The 21,323-nt window shown below is 46.6% G+C and overlaps 1 protein-coding gene across 2 annotated transcripts; it reads left to right on the top strand.

The window, feature by feature from the left end:
* Positions 1-7,150: 7,150 nt before the first annotated feature.
* LOC109732320 (uncharacterized) lies at positions 7,151-17,769 on the top strand. 2 transcript variants are annotated; one of them, XM_040387074.3, is made up of 5 exons: positions 8,137-8,689; positions 9,490-9,636; positions 9,979-10,110; positions 10,746-14,752; positions 14,938-17,769. In XM_040387074.3, the coding sequence occupies exons 4-5, from the start codon at positions 13,806-13,808 to the stop codon at positions 15,083-15,085; spliced, it is 1,095 nt and encodes a 364-aa protein (XP_040243008.1). In that variant the 5' UTR covers positions 8,137-8,689; positions 9,490-9,636; positions 9,979-10,110; positions 10,746-13,805; the 3' UTR covers positions 15,086-17,769. The 2 variants fall into 2 exon arrangements, 1 of the variants encoding a protein (XP_040243008.1); XR_012181680.1 differs by having other exon boundaries at positions 7,151-8,689; positions 9,901-10,110; positions 10,746-17,769.
* Positions 17,770-21,323: the final 3,554 nt, after the last annotated feature.

Genomic DNA, 21,323 nt, shown 5'->3' with positions numbered 1-21,323 from the left:
CATAGACAAAACAGAGTGTCCCTAGTATGCCTCTACTTGACTAGCTCGTTAATAAAAGATGGTTAAGTTTCCTGACCATAGACATGTGTTGTCATTTGATGAACGTGATCACATCATTAGAGAATAATGTGATGGATAAGACCCATCCATTAGCTTAGCATAATGATCGTTAAGTTTTATTGCCATTGCTTTCTTCATGACTTATACATATTCCTCTGACTATGAGATTATGCAACTCCCGAATACCGGAGGAACACCTTGTGTGCTATCAAACGTCACAACGTAACTGGGTGATTATAAAGATGCAATACAGGTTTCTCCGAAGGTGTTTGTTGGGTTGGCATAGATCAAGATTATGATTTGTCACTCCGAGTATCGGAGAGGTATCTCTGGGCCCTCTCGATAATGCACATCACTATAAGCCTTACAGGCAATATGACTAATGAGTTAGTTGCGGGATGATGCATTATGGAACGAGTAAAGAGACTTGCCGGTAACGAGATTGAACTAGGTATGATGATACCGACGATCGAATCTCGGGCAAGTAACATACCGATGACAAAGGGAATGACGTATATTGTCATTGCGGTTTGAACGATAAAGATCTTCGTAGAATATGTAGGAACCGATATGAGCATCCAGGTTCTGCTATTGGTTATTGACCGGAGATGTGTCTCGGTCATGTCTACATAGTTCTCGAACCCGTAGGGTCCGCATGCTTAAAGTTCGATGACGATTTGTATTATGAGTTATGTGATTTGATGACCGAAGTTCGAGTCCCGGATGAGATCACAGACGTGACGAGGAGTCTCGAAATAGTCGAGAGGTAAAGATTCATATATTGGAAGGTTACATTCGGACACCGGAATGGTTCGGGTCATTTCGGATAAGTTTCGGACTATCGGGGGTTACCGGAACCCCCCGGGAGGTTAATGGGCCACCATGGGCCTTAGTGGAGAAGAGAGAGGGTCGGCCAGGAGGTGGCGCGTGCCCCCCTCCTTCCTTCTCTCCTCTTCCTCCTTCCCTCCTTCTCCTACTTGGAATAGGAAGGGGGGGGGAATCCTACTTGGACCGGGAGTCCAAGTAGGACTCCCCCCTATGGTGGCCCCCTTGGGCCGGCCTCCTCTCCCCCCTCCTTTATATACGTGGGAGGAGGGCACCCCAAAGACACACCAAGTCTTCTCTTAGCCGTGTGCGGTGGCCCCCTCCACAGTTACACACCTCGGTCATATCGTCGTAGTGCTTAGGTGAAGCCCTGCGCCGGTAACATCATCATCCGTCACCACGCGGTCGTGCTGACGGAACTCTCCCTCATCCTCAACTAGATCAAGAGCTCGAGAGATGTCATCGAGCTGAACGTGTGCTGAACGCGGAGGTGCCGTACGTTCGGTGCTTGGATCGGTTGGATCGCGAAGACGTTCGACTACATCAACTGTGTTACTAAACGCTTCCGCTTTCGGTCTACGAGGGTACGTGGACACACTCTGCCCGCTCGTTGCTATGCTTCTCCTAGATAGATCTTGCGTGATCATAGGATTTTTTTTGAAATACTACATTCCCCAACAAATACAAGATGCAACAAGGCAATCATAATGTGAGTTAATCCATGCATAAGATGCATATTTGTTACGGGTGGTGTTGTACCATAGCTTGATGTCGTGGTAGAAGTGTTGGTCCGGTGGTGCATCCACTAAGTCCGGGCACTCCTCAACTTGAAGGTCCATAGGGTCCATCTCCAGTGTTGGTCCTCCATCCAATATATGTATCATGTAGATAAGAAGAAGGAAACAACAATGAAAGTATGGCCCATCCAATATGCATATGTGAAGATGGCTCAAAGGGAAGGAGTTCACCTTTAGTAGTTTCTCGAAAATGTTGGTGTCGCACATCATGTACGCCTTCACATAAACAATATGTCTCGCGATGGTACCGCCTTGTGAATTCCTCAAAATGAAAGAACATGACAAACACTCGGAAAAACAAATGAGGTTAGCGAAAATGCAAAACCAAACATTCGTGTGGTGAAATACCCAACAAGTGTTCTCATCATTCTTATCATAAGAAAGTACAATATGTGACATGGTATGAAAGCATATGATGCGACTACAACCAAAGACATTAGGCTCAAGTAAACAAGCATGCTTCACAAGTAAGGTGTCAAAGTCTCCAAGATCAATAAGCATACTATGGTTGCACTCACTACAAGTAGATATGAGAGAGGCAACTAATGGACACAAGAGACAATGATTAAGATATATCATGTGAGAGGCATGAACATATATATCACCAACCCAAGAAAGCGAGTAATAATGGAACATGGGTGATGTGACAAAGCAAGCAATCATAGTTATCAAGTCAAGCAAGCTAGTAGTGCGTAGATGCAACGTACTAGAAGGAATCATGGCAAGCATGTCATGTGTGCAAATAGTGGTCATGAATAATGCACATGACATATCACAAGCATGAAAGCAAGATATGACTAAATAGCAATGAATAATGCACATGACATATCAATGTATTGGCGAGAGGCCATATGTAAATAGCAATGGGCCATCATGACTCTCCCAACACAACAATCAACCATAGCATGTAGCATGTATAGAACATGGCAATAGCAACAAGTATCTCCACCAAGCATGCAAATACACATAGGAGTAGTATAATGGTGAATCACACGTAAGTGCAAGCAAGGGGCACAATTGCATCGCAAAAATCATATTAAGAGGTGTATCATGCAAAGTGAACACGCTACGATGGGCATAAAGGAACAATTGATATATAGTCCATAGCCGTGTGAGAGCCAAGTAAAAGAGATGCGCATAGTCCGTGCGCGAAGGGAATGGTGGTAAGGATAGTCCACGGAATCCCAAATCATCGTTGCTCTTAAGAGCTCGTTTTGTCAACTCTTGGGATTGAGAGGTTGACGAGTATACGTGAGTACCTACACAAAACAAAGACAAAGGGAAAATTGTGTGTGCGTGGTATATGTACACATCATCCATCATGATGCATACATGCATGTGTTGGTTAGCACAAAATAGCCAATGCTCAAATAAATGAGATGTGTGATATAGAAACATGTCATCCATCATGATAGGTTTGTTGTTATGTACAGCATAATGGAGACTCAAATTATGTAATTCATCATGAGAAATATGTAGAGCATTGTTATTCATGGAATGCATATGGTGAACGCAATTATGGGAATCATGCAAAGTATGGAATGCATTAAAATCTCCTAATATGTATGAGGAAACTATGGGAGTCTCCTCATGAGCTTTAGTGGAAACATCACATGGAGAATATTGACAACATCCAAGACAATGCATAACCGAAGCATTGTGATCATGGCATGGCATAGTATATGAATTGCGCAAATCATGTAAAGGAAGCATGGCAATATCATCGCATGAAAAACAAAAGCCAATGACCATCATCTCGTCATCTATGCCATAAGTGCAAATGGGATTTATTTTAATGGGGAATGCATAGTTACTATGTTGACATTGAAATGATGCAATATGGGAGATCTCACTCATAGCATATGACAAGTTTAATGGATTGTCAAACATGAAGTGACCAATAGAATTTTCACATGATATCCTATGGAGCATAGCATCACAACTAGGCAACTCAACATGCTCATCATCATATTCATCATAAATGGGTAAGTCATGACATGAGGAATTCTCACTAGCATGAAGCATGGGTGGATCAACATCATGCAAGCAATCATTTGTGAGATAGTTAGCTAGTGGGACAAGAGAAGCACCATCACCTATGTTACCTTTGGAGCATCGCTCATGTGTTGTAGGTGAGGTGTCGAAGACCAAGTCGTGATCATCTTCATCTTGATGGAACCATGTGGGTGGTGCATAGTCTTCCACCATGGCCATCGGTTTTGCCATTAGAGGGATGGACTCGTCGAGGGTAGGCATGTCGTCATGTAGGAGATCTAGCACTGAAGAAAACACACTCGGAGTAGAGGTTAGGTTGTTAGAAATCATATTGGCCTCACGTGCCCTCTCAACTACCTCACTCACTAAGTGTTGTGGCTCACTCACTCCCTCTTGGATGCTCTCACTCGTATGGTTGGTGGAGTCACTCAAATGGCTCTCAACCTCACATAGGATGTGTGGCATGCTCTCATGTGTGGGGCTAGTGGTGGTCAGACTCATCCTCTCATAGGAAATGCACTCAATGTCACATACGGTGGAGTCACTCATATCACTCATGGTGGGGTGGCTCTCCTCACATGGGAATTGGGGCATCTCTTCATATGTGGGTGTCGGAGGGATGTTGGTGCAAATGTCTCCATGCTCAACTCCTATCTTCGCCTTGGTTGAAGGGATAGTCCCATGCTCAACCTCCTCATCCATAACGCCTCCAAAGGTGAATGTCGTAGAATGTGGCAAAACATCACTCTCCTCCGAGACCAAAGATAATGTCTCATGTGCGGTCTCGTAGCTTGACTCGGAGTATGAGTCCAATATGGGCGCCGTCTTGATGTTGTTGAAGAGGTTCATGCTCGTCGCCGTAGTCGAAGGGGATGGACCTAGCTCGACCTTCTTATCACCGTCTTGTTGTTGGAGGTCCATATGATGTGGCACCTCGTAGCTCGTCTCCATGACCGAAGGGAAATTACCATGCTCGGCCATCTTCCTTGAGGGGCTTTCGAAGATGGAAGTGTCGCCCTCGCTCGTAGGTGGTCGCCTTGTTGTTGAAGATGTCGATGTAGGCGAACTCATGGGAAGTAGGTGAAGATGCCGTATGTCAAAGGCGAAGATGCCTTGATAGCACTTGGCAAAGATGCCGAAGTGGTGGTGGTAGTAGCCGTAGCATCCTCTTGGTGGTTCTTGTCTCACAGTCTTCTCTTGTGCTGATGAAGTTTGGATGTAGCTTGATGTAGAGCTTGTTGGGACTTGTAGGTAGGCGCGTGTCGAGCATCTTCATGATGATGGTGTCTTTGTCGTACTTGAGCTCGTAGTAGATGTCGTTCGTCGTCGTCGTGCACATGATGCTTGGAGGTGACTTGCCCTTCATGACGATTTGTATCACGAATGTGATGATGGTCGCCATGTAGATGTGGACATGGACGAATTGCGCTTGCATCGCTTGGGTGCTCCGTAGATGATCGACTTGCTCGCCGTCGCCTTGAGGATGATGAAGGGGGAGAACGGTTGATCAACAAGGTCCGAATCTCCTCCATCTTTGCATCTTGCTCTTCCTTTTGTGCGGAAAGCTTGTTGTCGAAGTAGTCTCATGTATGTGCTTCGGAGTGTCGTATGTCAATGGCGAGGTTGTCGATGCGCTCTCGCAATCTTGATTGTACACCTTGCATTTGTCGTTGTAGATCGAAGATGGACGCTTTGGTGATGTAGTTGTTCACGCCGTCGTTGTTGTCGAAGACCGGAGATGAAATGCCTTTCCTATCCATCACAAGTCTCGAGCAAATATGAGTGGAAGAAAGGAGACAACTATACCAAATGTACCTTGATCGATGTTGAAAATGGATCAATTATCACCCAATGATGTAACAAGGAAATAGCACAATTGGTACCGATCTCGTCAATTTCTCACACCTACACAAGTAAGGCTTATGGTGGAGCTCGGTGAGGATAGTGGCACTAAAATTTGATGCAAAATGCTAGCAAGAGTCAATAATGTTGAAAGAGATTCACAAATTCGCAAGTGAAACAAGTAGACCAATAGCAATGAATGGCACACGGAAACGCACACACAGATAGATAAATGGGGTCGTGCAACCAAGGAATGAGCTCAAAATGTGGAATCCACAGAAAATGCTCTTGTTGCACAACTCTAGAGAGACGCTAGCACGATTGCTCAATAGGCGGATACGACACTTGTGCACAACCTATAGGAGGCAAAAATGCAACGACTTCTATCCCAATTGTGCTATGTATATATGGTTCCCGATGTTCCTCTCAAGATGATCCAAGATGATCGGATATGACAATCTTATATGCAATGTGGTATGATGCTATGGCACTTGCTTACAAGCTTCTTTGTTCTTTTTTTCTTTGCTTAAAAGCTTTATTCCTTTTTTTGATATGGCCACTATGCGAAATGTACAAACCAAGATAGCAATTATGTATATGCGGGAACAAACTTGTGGCACAAGAGATGATATGATGATACCAATATGATATGGTATGTATGTAATGGAAGGTGTAGACCAATGATCACTAATGTGCACAAGTAACGTTGCCGACAATACTCAAATGGCTAGTCTCGATAGGTAAGTGACGCAAAATGGGCTAGGGGTTAACAATGCAATGGCAAGGAGAATATACAACGGATGTCGTCGAGGTTACCGTCAATGTTTTGTCGAGTGTACATAAGGACGGATAATGATGAAGTGGTCAATATCGATGACGACCTCGTGGCGATGATGTGTGGCGGTGTTCTCGATGTCGCACCGTTCCTAATTAGCCGAAACACCTTAGGAAATGAAAAAAAAACCGCGAATTCAAAATCTCAAACGTCAAATGTCAAAATGGTGGTAGCGGAAAGCGCTGGTGGTTTTGCGGAAGCTCAATGGGATTGCGGAAATGCAATGATGGGTTTTGAGTACGCAATGCGGAAGTGGAGGGTAAGGTGGTGGACTATACACGGTGTCAAAGTTGAACTCGCCGTCCCTAAGTAGTCGAAACACCTTAGGAGACACAACTCACAACACAAACAAAATTGGGTTAAGTTGGGTTGGCGGAAGTGTATGGTGGGCAAGCCTATGCGAAAGTTATGGTGGTGGTTGATGAAGAAGCAATCGTCCCTAAGTAGCCGAAACACCTTAGGAGACTCGAATCACAACTCAAACAACCACAAATGGAATGGGGAACAAAATGGGTTAGGTTGCGGAAGTCGGTGGTGGTTATGCGGATGATATGGTGGAAGCCCTAGGCAAAGATGCCAACGTTCCAAAAATTTGATGAAGTCAAATGGTGTTGGAAGTATTTTTATGGGATGGGGGATGTCAATAGCTTCAAAACGAGCTAAAGAACGTCAAAAAAAGGACTCCGGATGAATTAGTTATGGTCAAAACGGTGAAACACCGAAGGCTGAAATCCCAGGGCCCGAACATCCGGGGGTTTGGCCGGAAATCCGGGACCTGATGTCCAGAACCGCGCGCGATTTGCGCTCCAGGAGCCGGATGTCCGGGCCTACGGGCCAGATGTCCGGGGCTACGGGCCGGATGTCCGGGCTCCAAATCCGAGGATGAACTCGAGGAACTTGATTTTGGGGGCGAAAATTGATGATTTTGGGGGCAAAATTGGAGAGATTTCGTGGACGGAAAGTGGAACTTGGGGTAATGCTAGATCCACTAGTAACAAAGCAAATCCACGGATCAAATCCAACAAAACTTCATCAAACCAACAAATCACAAAAAAAATTGGGGCTATTTTTGGTGGGGATTTTCGAAATTGGGGAAGAAAACAACAAAATTAGGCTAGAAAACGAAGAGATGAGGGGCTCCAAATTCGTGATCAACCTTGCTTTGATCCAAGATGATGTAGGGTGGAACCCTAGAGGGCCGATCTTTCACGAAAGGAGCTGATCCCGCAATGAACACGAAGAACACAAGGGGAAATCACGAAAGGAAACACAAGAGAAACACTCAAACCAACGAGATTAGGCCACACATATGCTAGATCCGAGTACACATAGAGATCACACGGTCCGAATCCAACAAATGACGATACATAGGGTAACCGGTTCATCTCCGTAAGGAGGTCTTGAGGTCTTCCCGTAAGGGGTCTTGAATCCAAGTGGATCTTCTCCGAAGAGGTGTCGGTCCCTCGCATCCGGATGGATGAGCGAGGCTCTATCTCACATATGAGCTATCACAACGCTAACCCTAACTAGGAGGAGGTGGGGGAGTATATATAGTCTAGGGCCACGAAGGGGTAAGTGGGAGAGAGTTTACATGGGCTCTCGGTCCGCATCTATGTAGGGGCACCGGATGTCCAGGCTGGGGGCCGGATGTCCGACGGCTCGTGAGGAGCCGGATGTCCGGGCCTCTGGCCGGATGTGCGAGCTAGACTTGCCCGCTCCTGTGCTCTCTGGATAGGCGGGCCGAATGTCCCAGGCTTCAGGGGGAGCCGGATGTCTGGGGTGATGGCCAGATGTCCGGGCCGCGCTGGTCCTTTGCGGTGCTCTCTGGATAGCCGATGCCGGATGTCCGGCCGGGGCCAGATGTCCGGGACATGTCTGGATGTCCGGCTGCTGTAGCAGCTGGCTCTTCTTCCTTCTCCTTCCTTCACTCCCGCGCACACTTGGCCTTGGTCCTTGGGCTCTCCATGGTCTCCTCGGGTGTACCTGAGTATGCACAAGGTCCGCGCTTGAAGTAGCATCCATGTCTTACATGCAGAAAGGGAAGATTCAGAAAGGAGCGAGTTCACCTTAGGTCCAATGGCGTATGCTCGAGGTCTCAACATGTGGGCACTTGGGGCTTGGGGAGTAGTCGTAGTGTACATGGGGATGATCGTAGGATGCTCCGCATCACATCTTCTCCCCCCTCCCTGTTCTGTTCTTATCTTTTCTCTCTGTAACCGTCTCCACCTCCCGTCCATGTAGCCCGCCCCGAGTGGAAGCAGCTGCCCATAGCCTCAGTCTGACGCCGTGGTCATTGCCCCTCCTCAAGAAGTCAATGGCACCATCTGGATCCAAGGTAATTGAGCATCGATTCTTATGCTTCAGTTACCTGTGTCAACTGGTCCATGGTTGGGGTTATATACACTGTATCGGCTTAGCTGATTTAGATTCGTCATTTTTTTCCTGAAGTAAGATTAGAGATGCAATGAAGGATCTGAGTTATATACAGAGAAGCTGAGCGAATGCATGGTATTTGGGAGATTACAATTTGTAGTAATTTTAAGCTTTTGCTTGATCATATAGATATCGAGATTCTAGCTAATAGTGGCTTAATGTGTTCTAAAAGGAATATATGCGCATTAGGGTTGCTGGTTGTATACGATGGCAAAAAAACTAACATCACACTTTATTTATTTATCGACTTTTGGGTTGAAATCCCGTTATTCTGTAATTGCTAATTTGGCCGCTGATTTCCTATGTAAACCAATCACTTGTATTCAGCTAAATAAGTAAAGTAACTTTTACCATTAATAAGGCTTGAAAGAGCTTAGCTGTACTACTATGAAGGAAGCCAATGGTGGAATATTACCAAAGTAAGGATTAATATTGCTTTGAAGTAAACGGTTTATCAACAAAGGGAAAAATAGACAAAGAATGGAGAGTGGTTTTCCTATTTAACATCCTTTAGCTTTAACAAAAGTAGAGGGCAATGTATAAGCTATCAGTGATAGCACACGATAACTGCGATACTAGATCCATAGTTGAAACCTACAGTAGTAACCATATGAGATAATGCTGGACTACTAATCAAAATGTTCAACTAATTGTATGCCAAAAAAACCTCCATTAAATCACATCATATCGCAACTTTTGAAGAATCGTCCAATGTCGACTCTGTCAAGTCCGCCGGAAGAACAACCGTCGTCCGAGCGTGCTACACCTGAGCCAGAAGAACATCCGCGGCCCGAGCGTGCTACACCTGAGCCGGAAGAACATCTGCGGTCTGAACATGCTACACCTGAGGTATGTATCAACTTTTCCCAAATTATTCTATAAAAGTTTCATCTAGAATCATGAAAAGTACTGTTCTCCTTGACCTGCTCTAAATGATTAGATTCATATTTCTGTAGATAGCTTTCAGTGATTGAAAATATTTGAGATGCTACACTTCAGTTTGATTCTCTGTTTGCTCCGTGTTTGATTTAACTCCATGAGCAAATAAGTTCATCAACAAGTTCTTGTTTGCTCCCTGTTTGATTCAAGTCTGAAAGATTCATATTTGGGTAGATAGGTTTCAGTGATTGAAAATATTTGAGATGAGGCTGTGCATCTCTGTGGTGAAATTGAGAAGGTCCTTGCTGTCAGGAAAGAATTATGTGCAAGGTTGCATCACTCACGCAGGAGCTGGGTGGGGATAGATCAGATAAACAACATTTAAGACTTAAGGATGCTGAATGCAAAGATTGATGGCCTTCAACAGGAACTTACTCGTTCAAGGTGCATACATTATCTCTTTCATTGCTCCTGACTCTTGGGTATCCCACTAACACATTTGTGGAGTGGAAACTTTGATTATTGTTAGTTAATATAATTGTGTTGTTTGTAAGAATGCGTGTCAATTATAGCAGAAGGGTAATGGAAATTTTGAGTTGGTGGAACAAAGAAAGTAATGGAAAAGAGGGTGATTTGGATGGCGTAAGAAATTCAGCAAACGCGAGCCGAATTAGCTAATTTTGATTGCAGACCATGGGGCACATGTATGTTAAATGTATTTTCCTTTTTTTATTATCATGTTTTGTCTGGATTTGAAGTTGTACATGCACAGTATGGTAGGGTTGTCAGAAATGTTGATTTAGAATCTGCTACCCGCTAGCCCTTTGCATGAGTGTCTAGGAAACATGACATCGGGCAACCAATTCTTTTGTTCATTTCGGGAACTGCGGTACTTAATAATCAATCCAGGTTTGCAAACTCATATAATTCTAATTTGTGTCTCTGTATTTAATGATTGAAACAATTTTTTGTAATATCCATAGTATGAGACCAAATTTATTGTTTTACTTTTGTACCATTCTTTGTGCTTTGAGAAATAGAAATTGACATTGTCTCTTGTGTTTTGCTTGATGTTTCAGTTCAAGGAGGCACATGGGTAATCTATCTAAGAATAATGGCACACTATTAGTCGGCGACTCAAAGGCATGTAACTGAAATTCATTGATAGATTTAACTGCCATCATATACTGTGTCTCTTTGGGTTATGCTGCACACGGCCCAAATTTTACCTAGCATAGAGACATGGCATAATTTGGCTTGTTCATTATAATGAATTTTCATATTGATATTTATCAATTTAGATGTGTTGTGTTCTTTTGGAAGGAGGGTGCCGAATACTCTTTCTCCTGTTGCAATGCATGGACATTTTTGCTATAGCTAATAAATTGTCCACCGACACAGAAACTTAATTGATGTAATATGGTGTGTCTGCATTCACATTTCACACTGCATGTTTGTCCTCATATGTGAGCATGTGCGGTCATATGCGGCTGTGGTGTAAAGCAAATTGTTGCCATGGAATAGTGGTTCCATGCTGCTAAGGTAAACTCAATTAGTGGACCTAGATATATGGAGTAGAGAAATTCATGCTAAGTATTGATCTAGAGCTTGGATGTCTGAGCCACTAAACTTAATTGTAAAACTGGGAACAAACTTATAATTTCTGCACTCCCTATGTTACAGAAAGCAGAATCAAGATCTTTGTTTAGGCCCCGCTTGGGAGCTCAGTATTTTTTAAGCATTACAAGAATACTTTGGTTTTCAGAAATACTGGAGTATTAAATACTTTGAGGCGTTTGGCTTTAGCCAAAACTGTAGTTTTATATACTTGCATATTTAGGAAACTACACTATTTTTGAAGTATATGAAAAAGAGGGCTGGACCTCTTTTTCCAATACTAAAGTATTGGTTCGCTAAGCATTAGAATACCATGGTTTTCCAATCCTTTAACTTTAAAAATACTTCACTGCCAAACTAAGCATATATGTTAGATACGATTGTTGGTATAATTTTTGGGGAAATACTCGTATCCGGCGTGCCGGCCGAACTTTCGGCCGGTCGCGCCGCTCTGGTCGCGCACAGCACAACTGCTGCAGTGCCTCACGCACACCACGTGGCCATGGGTCCCACGCGCAATATCAGGCACCAACGTCCTTATCCCAGCAACCGCACATCCTCATCCACTCATCCTCTCGCCTGCCTCGCCTCCGCCTCTGGCTCGTGCCGCCGCATCCTTGCTCCGGCGAGCCCACCACCACCTGCCCGCACTGCTCCGGCGAGCGGCCACTATCCACCCGCCTCACGCCGATACGGCGAGCGGCTGCCCATCCATCGGCGCGAGCGTGCGGCAACCAGCGCTTTGTCGCCATGGCGCCCTCATCTGGTTGTGCTCCTCTCCACGGCCGCCGTCGCAGAATTTGCTACAAGCATGTTTTTTTTTGCTGGAACCAGCCCATGTATTTGCTACCGCCGACCCATCAAAATCCTGCTACCACGTTAATTTTGTTGGAACCGGCGAACCATTTTGCTACAACTGTTTTTGGTTTTTGTTACTACTGGCGTTTTGCGGATTTGTGCTACATCTATCTCCATGACATCACATGTTTCTCCAGTCGTTTTTTGCTACAACCATGTTATGATTTTGTTGGAATTGAAGATAAATTTTGCTACATCCACCCATGGCGGTGTTTGTTCACGGCGGCAATGGCTTTCTTCTTCGATGGGATCGGCAAGCAATTTTTGATACAATCGGCGAGCAGTTTTGCTTCAACCAGCACCTTTTTTTGCTGGAACCTTTGGATTTTTTGCTGGAGCCTATGTTTTTCAGAGATGCAAAGCAATTTTTGATACAACCGGGGAGAAAATTTGCTTCAACCAATATCTAATTTTGCTGGAACCAGCAATTCCAAAGCTGCAACAACCGAAGCTTTTTTTAGCTGTGACAGGTCACCGCGGCGAACTGCGACGGCCACCGCGGCGAGGCGCGCTACAAGGTCGCCGGGGCTGCTCGAACGGTGGTTGGTGGGAGGGGGGAGGAGGAGATTTGACCCAGCACGGTAGCGAGGGCGGCGACCCGGTTGGCGACCGACGAGAAACGTATGGGAGGCGCTGACCACCGGCGAGGGCGGCGACCGGCGGCAGGGCGGCAAATTACGGCGGAGGTCGATGGGCACTCGCGCAGCCGCCTCTCACTGCGGTGTGCGGGGCTGCAATTTTTCAGGAAGACGATGGAGAAAAGGAACGAAGCGAGAAGACACATCTGACGGCTAGCAGTCATTGCATCGTACGGTCCCAGGGCGACCGGCCGAATCGTTTGGGCCGGTGCGCTGGCGCAGAGTAGCGCCCTAATTTTTGTGTGGTGCTTTTCTTTTGTCAGATTATATTATGCAAACTTTCATGATACACAGATAGCCGTCGCCTCTGACCTTTGCCCGTTGTACTCCCATAGACGTCCAAGCTCTCCGCATCCACCCCGATACTGCACCCCACCCCTGCACGTGTCGGCTGCCATCGCTGGTCTGCCACGAGCCCACGACGTACCCATCTGCATCTGCCTCGCCTTGAGGCCACAGCAGCACCCCTGCCCTCCTGCCCCTGTTGGCGAGCGCGACCCTCTACCGGTAGCGACACTGCTCCCGTGTGCTGGCCTTGCTGTCTCATCTCCTCTCTCTCTCTCTCATGTTTGGGTGTTAGCGAACCCTACTAGTGTGCTGGGCTGGGCCATATGCTGCTCGGCTTGAGCTGCACGGAGGCCTGGCAAGAAAGCAACTACATATACGAACGAGGCCATCGGTAACAGACAAGTCGGCTCGGATCAGGACGGCTTCGGCCTCATCTGCTTCTGTCTTCCACTTCTCCTTCCTCTTCCTCTGGTGATCTCCTCCTCCCTTGTAATGGCGATAGCTTGATGAATCCATGGCTTGTAATCCACATTGATGAGGAATAGGTCCTTGTGAGAAGAGTGCTGCTAACAATTGGAATTGGTATTCAGAGCCAATCCCTACCACCCTTCTTCAATTCCACCACTCAGCCCCAATTCCATGGATTAGAAGGCACGACTAGTGAGCTCCATCGAGGCGGCCGTGGAGGTGGCTGTGGAGGCGGCCGTCAATCGGGCGGTACAGCCGGCCGTCAAGGAGATGCGTGCCTACACCGATGGCTCGAGGCAACGCATCTGCGAGGAGATCAAAGAGAGGCGCCATGCTCGAGCGGTGGGCGTCCACAACGTCGTCGCCACCACGTCCGGCATGCCTGCTGCGACCACCACCGAGGCCTCCATCAATCGCCGGGCCACTCTACGGCTCAGCAACGACCGGGGCATGGCCGCATCCCATGGCACCGGCCTCGCTGCCATGTCGCCCGCAACGTGTTCGACGCAATGCCCAAGCCGCGCCGTCACCGGGTCAATGTCAGCGCCCACTCCCACCGCAACATTAGCTTCGTCCAAGGTCACCGTCAGTGTCGTCCCTGAGCGCGGCTTCTTCGACCTCGAGCTAGCGGCCGTGGCCTTCAGTCCGACCCCCATGCTGGACATCTCGGGCGACAGCTCAACCGTGATGAACTCCCTCACGCACGATGCCGTCTCCAACACCAGTTCGGCCATGGCCTCTGTGTGTGCGTTGACATCTACACACATTCCCTCTGCGGTGCCTATGGACACCGTCGACGCGAGCCCAGGCGGGGACAATGCTACAACTCTCGTCTCTGTCGCTGTGGAGGCGTCAGCAGCAATGGAACTCGCTCCAAGTGTGGCTGCCCCATTGGTTTGCCTCGATGATCTCCACCTCAAGACGTACATAGGTGCCATCAGCGTGTTCCCAAGTGTTCCTATGTCAGCGCTCTCCAGGTGTTCTACAGAAAGTTTAGACCAAGACACGAGCATGGAATCGCCAGAATTTGCACTCGGTGTATGTCCGCTCACGAGAGTAGCGTGTGCCTACTTCCACTCTAGTCTTATGCCACCAGTTTTGAGGAGTGCTCGTGTCAAGAAGGTCAACATGTTCCAGTTGCTCAACAGTAACGACAGCATCAATGTCACCAAGGAGCAGGACAAGTCACTACTAAATGGCACATGTCATCGTAGCTTGTAAGCTTCCTTCATCTCGCGCTCGAAAGTTCCTTCCATGTGAATTATTTCCAATGACTACTGCATCAATTTGCTTGCCACTATTGCAATATGTTCAGAAGTGTGTGTGGCCGCCACCTGCTCTCATGTATGGGCACAAGAAATGCAGCTTACTGGATATGAGTGGTTTTTTTCCTTTTGCGCAGAGGGGCAATAGCAGTGATTTTATCCATGTTCATGCAGCAAATGAATTTGATGCTCTATTTGTTATTGGCAATCTTACTACTCAGCAATATTTGGGTCAGTGGAGAGTTTTCAAGTCTCAACGAAGGCTCCACAAGGTACTATCGGTAGCAGATCACCCCATTTCCAATATGAATTACAAGTTACCACAACGGCCGTGGGATGTAGGAAATTGGAGTTTTGGCTGTTCAAGGTCCTACTTGTTAACTACAGGATGTGGTAAGTGGCCACGCAGAAATGGAATTGACACAAGTAGCAAGCTACTTGTTACAGCTCATGTTGGCAATGGTTCGGCATGCTTTCTTACTGGTATCCGGTATAGTTCTGAGGAATTATTGGCATTGCCGTGGGATCCTGGACAGCGAGCAATTAATTCAACCACGATTATCCATGCTCAAGGCAGTAGTTTCATCCATCAGCTGGGTCTTAATTCCTCATATAAACACCAGCAGCGACAAGTTTTTGCAACAAGTAGTGAACTAGTAATAAGTCATGGATTAGCATGGGTCACATGCTTTCTTGATGCTTGTGAAATATTGGGTCCTGATTTTGATGCTCTTGCACTTCTAACCATTGGACCTTGGTTGAAATACATCTGTACGAGAGACCAATGGAAGATTGCTTGGTCTTTGTTGGGTTCTAATCATTGTCAGTGGCAGTCTGTTCCTTGGTCACCATTCCTCTTTATTTTGACTGAACTGCAGCCGGTCAGCGTACTTGACTATCGCCAACAAGAGCAGCTGAAGCATGACAGAGACTATTGCAATTTTCTGGCGTTCCGACCAGCTTGGCCGCCACCGATGCGAGAAGGGGATTCCTTGCAATTTCTTTGGTTTGTGGTTGCTCTGGTGCATTTCAAGGAGTGGTATTATAGCTTGTACCCGAACAAGTTCTGGAATCCAAGTTATTTTTGGTTTGGTATTCTAGCGTCGACACTGGCAACTACTACACCGGCGGCGGCATCAGCGAAGCTTGAGCCTGACCTCTTCACGCCACCGCCAACGACTAGCTCTGCTGTGTGCGCCAACAGACCTAAGGACAAGTGGCAATTGTTCCTGTACCAGTTCAATTGTCTTGACACTTTCTGTCAGCAACACACAGAACACCATGTTGCTTTGGCTTCTGCATATCCTGAAATTTGTGTCGAAGAAGTGGCCATTGAGGATGGTCTGTTTGGATCTTTCGGTCATGTTAAGAGGATTTTTCAACCACGATATCTGGAAGCATCTAAGTACTTGTCATCGGCAGCAGATTCAGTTCCTTACCACTGTGGACCTGTAACTGCTGGAATGATTTTTCCCTATGGTTTTGTTTCTCTATGGAAATTTGCATGGTCCAGCTGGATTGACATTTTGAGGGTGATTCAAAACACATCTGCAGTTTGGTCATGCATCTTGTGGGCACATGTTCATACAACAAATTCAGTTATAGACAAAAATAGTCTCTCCCTACTGGATTACTTGCTGCAATATTGTGATGCTAGACAGGTGCATCTGCTCTGAAGAATGCTAGATGTTCAAACGCTCCTGGAACTTGCTAGACGCAACAAACAAGCGGGATCAAAAGGAAGGAGGAATGTTGCAGCTCCACCCTACTGCTGCGACCAGGACCTCGACCAGGCTTACTATTTCAACCAAGTCTATGTTAACCAACACTACTACCTCGACGCTTCCTGCGACCAAGTGAAAACCAGCAACGACTACTTCCTTGAGCAAGTCGGCTTCATCTGCTACCCCAACCTCGCCAGGCTTCGCCTCAACTACGGCACCCACCGCAACCTCGGCGAAGTCATGAAGCATCAAGTACCATGGGATCCAGGAGGTTCGCCATGGCATCAGCTTGAGGTCAAGCTGAATTTTAAGGAGTGGGGAATGTTAGTGAACCCTACTAGTGTGCTGGGCTGGGCCATATGCTGCTCGGCTTGAGCTCCACGGAGACCTGGCAAGAAAGCAACTACATAACGAGGCCATCGGCAACAGACAAGTCGGCTCGGATCAGGACGGCTTCGGCCTCCTCTGCTTCTGTCTTCCTCTTCTCCTTCCTCTGGTGATCTCCTCCTCCCTTGTAATGGCAATAGCTTGATGAATCCATGGATTGTAATCCAAATTGATGAGGAATAGGTCCTTGTGAGAAGAGTGCTGCTAACATTGGGTCTGATGTTAGCGTGATGTGTGTTTGTGGATGGATATGATGCTACCATGGTCTGTGTAAAAAACTGTTTTTGGTGTATTTCTCTTTGGAGTATTGCTGTTGGAGATGAGCTTAAGAGGCGAAAGAGTAAATATCTGCTAAGCTGCTCGTATTGCTTCAGGGGAATCTTTTATCACTGTTTTTGGGGCTGTATTTATGTCAAAGAAGCATGGAGGGAGCTGGAACAAATTTGTGACTTCTCATGGCCACTTCCCTCTGAAAGGAAAAGGGCACATTGCTTGGTGATCTGAATTTGTGGATCTTAAATACAATCTCTTCCCTATAGGAAGAACACCTATGTATGTGACTTAGGATGTTGTATGGGAGAGGTGAGGAACTCCGGAATCCAAAGTAGTTGCCTAGGTGGGTGTGTCATGCCGCGGAGGACTTGGCAAGCATTATTTTGCTGCTGATAATAAGCAGGTAAAGGAGCAGGAGAAGTGGGTGCTTGGATGCATGTGGTGCCGGGGCAGTAATCCGATCCTCTTTTTGCTGAGTTATTGGCGGCGCATATGAGTATGAAAATGAAGATGGTGCTTAAGTCAAGGGTTGAACAATGTAATTATCGAGCTTATTTTTTAACACAGAGACCTTGTTTTTTGAACACGATTATTGAGCTTGACCGTGTGGAGGTAGTAAAAAATCTCAGTCTGATGGGTTAGATAGATATCATATTGCTCCTTTTGTTCAGGAAATCGAGGAGATGTGTACGACTAATATTCACGTGGAGTTTGTTTGACGCAGAGTAGCAAATATTTGTGCTCATCTTTTAACTAAAGCTGGTGTAAATGTTGCTGAGTGCGAGCACTGGACGGAGTCTCTCCGCCAATGCTGGAGCATTCATACCCCAACGACGCGAGATGAGCTCACGATGCCGATTTCCTCAATGGCTTCTCGTTGCGGTTGCAATGCGACGCGTCAGACCAGGTGCATGGTGTAACTTGTGGTGATCCTTAGATTTTTCAGTTTCAAACATTCCCTTCCGTTCAATGACATGTGTGTCGTGCGATGGTCAGAATTTGGAATTGACAAGTGGGTGTATAGATCCATATTTATTGGATTGGTGGTGTGATTTTTTCATTAAATTAGTGGTGTGTGATTTTTTTCTTCCGTTGCAACGCACGAGCACACGATCATTGCTCCGGAATCATCGGGACGCAATCCCTCAACACCGATCCAATTTGATTTGGCCCGGCTCACCTCATCTCCACCTTCGCTGTGGACACTGCCTCATCCTCCTCGTCCTAAGAGCATCTCCAACAGGCGCGCTAAACAAGCGCCGCGCCGCAAATTTAGCCAGTTTAGCGCGCGAGCAACCCGGCGGGTGGCTCCAGCGGGCGCGCAATAACCGCGCGCGCTATAAGAAGTTGGGCGTGCGGTCGGATTCGCTATCTCGCGCGGTGTATTTGGGGCACCCGCTTCCGCGCGCGGCATAGTCGAGCGCTCACGCTGCACTCTCTCTTCTCCGCCTCCTACGCCCCGCGCGCGCCGGCGCCGGCGAACTGCACCCCATGGACGCACGCGCCGGCACCCCGCTCACCCCATCCTATAGCCGCGACCCCTCCACCGCCGCCGCCGCAAACCCTAGCCCGGGTGGCGTTGGCCTCGCCTCCGCCGGAGCTCCTCCGACCATCGGCCTCGCGCGCGGCCTCTTCATGCCGCCGCGGATGACCTCGGCGGCGGGTGGCGTCGTGCCGGCGCCGGCCCGAGCTGCCGCCCCCTCCTCAAAGCTCCCCAATGCGGCGCGACCAAAGAAGGGCAAGACATCGGCGAAGAAAAACAAGGCGGATGAGGAGAGGGAGGAAGATTCATCTTCGGAGGCTGAAGAATCGTCTTCCGAAGATGAGGACGAGGACGAAGACGAGGACGAGGAATGATGTGTCTTTCATTTGTGTATTGAACTTGATTTGCATTTTGAACTTGGTTGGATGAACTTGTGGGCATGATTTTGAACTTGTGGGCATGAACTTTTCTTCATCAACTTGTTTGTGTGAAATTTTATATATCATGTTCATTGCATTTTGAATGTTTCAACTTCATTTTGTGTTCAAAATGCCATATATGCAATGCCCGGTGAGTCACGCGCGCTGCATTTTAGCGCGGCTGCTGGAGCCAGCGCTGCGCGCCGCGCCAAACCAGGCGATGTGCACGCGGCAAAGCAGTTTTTTGCGCGTGGCGCGTTCGGCGCCTGTTGGAGATGCTCTAAGCACAACCGCCACACACCCTGTTCGCTCCCGTTGACGATCCTATCCTTGCAACGATGGGAGATGGTAGTAGCGGCCATGGATCTGGCGGCGGCATGGCTCATATTCCTCCTTTCTCTCCACATTAGTCCAGCCTACGTCTCCTTCTCTTGATAGCCAGACGATCCTTCGCCTTTCCTTTTCTCTTTGCCAAGATCAAATTACGCCAACCCCAATCTCTCATGTGCGCCCTCGTTGCCTCTCCCTCTCTCACGCCTGTCGCCGCCTCTCCCTCTCCCACCCGTCGCAGCCCTCTAACTCGGACATATATGTTGCAAGGCATGACCACGATGGCGGCGAGCGTGGGGGTGAGGAAGTAGAGCGCTGCAGATTCCACGTGGATGATTGCTTTGGCTGCTGCGACCAAGAGAGTCGGCGAGGTTCTGGCAGTTCCGCTGTTCATACCTTCATCGAGGCTGCTGGATGAACTGTGGGAAGAATGGAAGATTTGACCGCTTGCAAGACAGTGGGTTGGCCGAGTCCGAGTAGTCAACTGCTGAATGGACGGTTAACTTAATTACTCCTTAACTCAATTACTCCTCAAGTCCCAACATTTGCATTATCTGCTCATATACACCCACACGTAGGATTCCATCCATGCATGTTAAAGGATTCAGTCATTCAGATATGGTTGCACCAAAGTGTAGTACACGATTTAAAACTCTCTATCATGGAAAGCAAGGGAGGGTGAGTTGAGGTCACCGGTTGATTTTTTGATCTATAATGATCCTATGCAGAAAATGTAATTATATTTTTATACTAACTAATCTTGACATTTTGCAATTTTACTGTGATTCTATATGCACAAGATCATGGAAAAAACCTTATTCGTCCATTGGAAACGATCCAAATTCTAAACAATTGACCAGGTACTTCACTGATTTGGGTTTGATCAGTTACGTGGTTATCATGTATATATTTTGTCGCTCGGTAGTTCAAGTCCTATAATTGGTCACAAGTTCAGCAACACATGGGAGATCAGGGTGTTTTTGTTCAGCTGTTTTTTTAAACATTACTCCTCAGGGTACCTTTTTTATTCAGCTGTTTTTTTTGTCTGCGTGTCTCTTTGCTAATATTTCTGTTGATTGTTATATGCTCCGGTAATTTTGCTTTGGTCATTTTGAAAGAAGTGGTTATAGCTCAACTTATTCTGATCACACTTCTCCTTTTTTTATTTGTCATGTCCATCTTAATGTATATCAATAGCAGATTACTGTGATTTAAGAGGGAAAAGAGGCATCTTTACTTTACACATACTGTAGCTATGTCAAGGCACTACCTCAGGTTAACTTCTGCGTACTCTGTCTATCCATTTATTTCCATCAAGATAATCATGCATTACGCAAGTTTGTTTTGCATCAAAGTATGCTTGACTTGACCTTCATAAAGGGTAACTTATGCATCATTTAGCTACAATGACAAACATGTTGTTGTACGCTAAGCAGAAAATACAAAAAATATGATCACTCAAATAGCTAATACTTATTTTGACCTTTGTTCTGATTTTCCAGAATGTTGAACGTTATTGGGTGACATTTCTTGTCATGACATTTAATTAGAGGATATTTGTCATCAAGAGACACCAATGTCTCAGGTATAGATATTTTGTTCTAGGGAGCACTAAAGAAAATGGAATACAACAAATCTAGGTTTGCTAGGCTGCTTTTTGAACATATATGAATGGTGTAGATTGTAGAAGATACCGAGGAATGGAGTTTTACTAAGTTCATTTGCTGGTGTAGGATTGTTAGGCCCGTGTAGTTGCTTGTTGTACTGACGTTGGAAATGTATCATTGCCTTGTTAGTTCTTAGATCCCACTTTAGGACCTTCGAGAACATGGAAATGAACATGTCTGTATCATTGCTTTGATGTGTTTTTAGATGCCAGTGACTGTATGTTCACAACATTAAAACTA

Source organism: Aegilops tauschii, chromosome 4 (assembly GCF_002575655.3).
Source record: "Aegilops tauschii subsp. strangulata cultivar AL8/78 chromosome 4, Aet v6.0, whole genome shotgun sequence".
Lineage (NCBI taxonomy): Eukaryota > Viridiplantae > Streptophyta > Magnoliopsida > Poales > Poaceae > Aegilops > Aegilops tauschii.
Note: the sequence above shows the minus strand (reverse complement) of the source record. Positions and strands in the feature narration are given on the sequence as shown.

Excerpts from the sequence above, each read along its gene's own strand:
- LOC109732320 (XM_040387074.3), top strand. The coding sequence starts at position 13,806 with ATGCGTGCCTACACCGATGGCTCGAGGCAACGCATCTGCGAGGAGATC. Across the intron at positions 14,753-14,937 it reads GGCACATGTCATCGTAGCTT|AGGGGCAATAGCAGTGATTT; the intron begins GTAAGCTTCCTT and ends CCTTTTGCGCAG.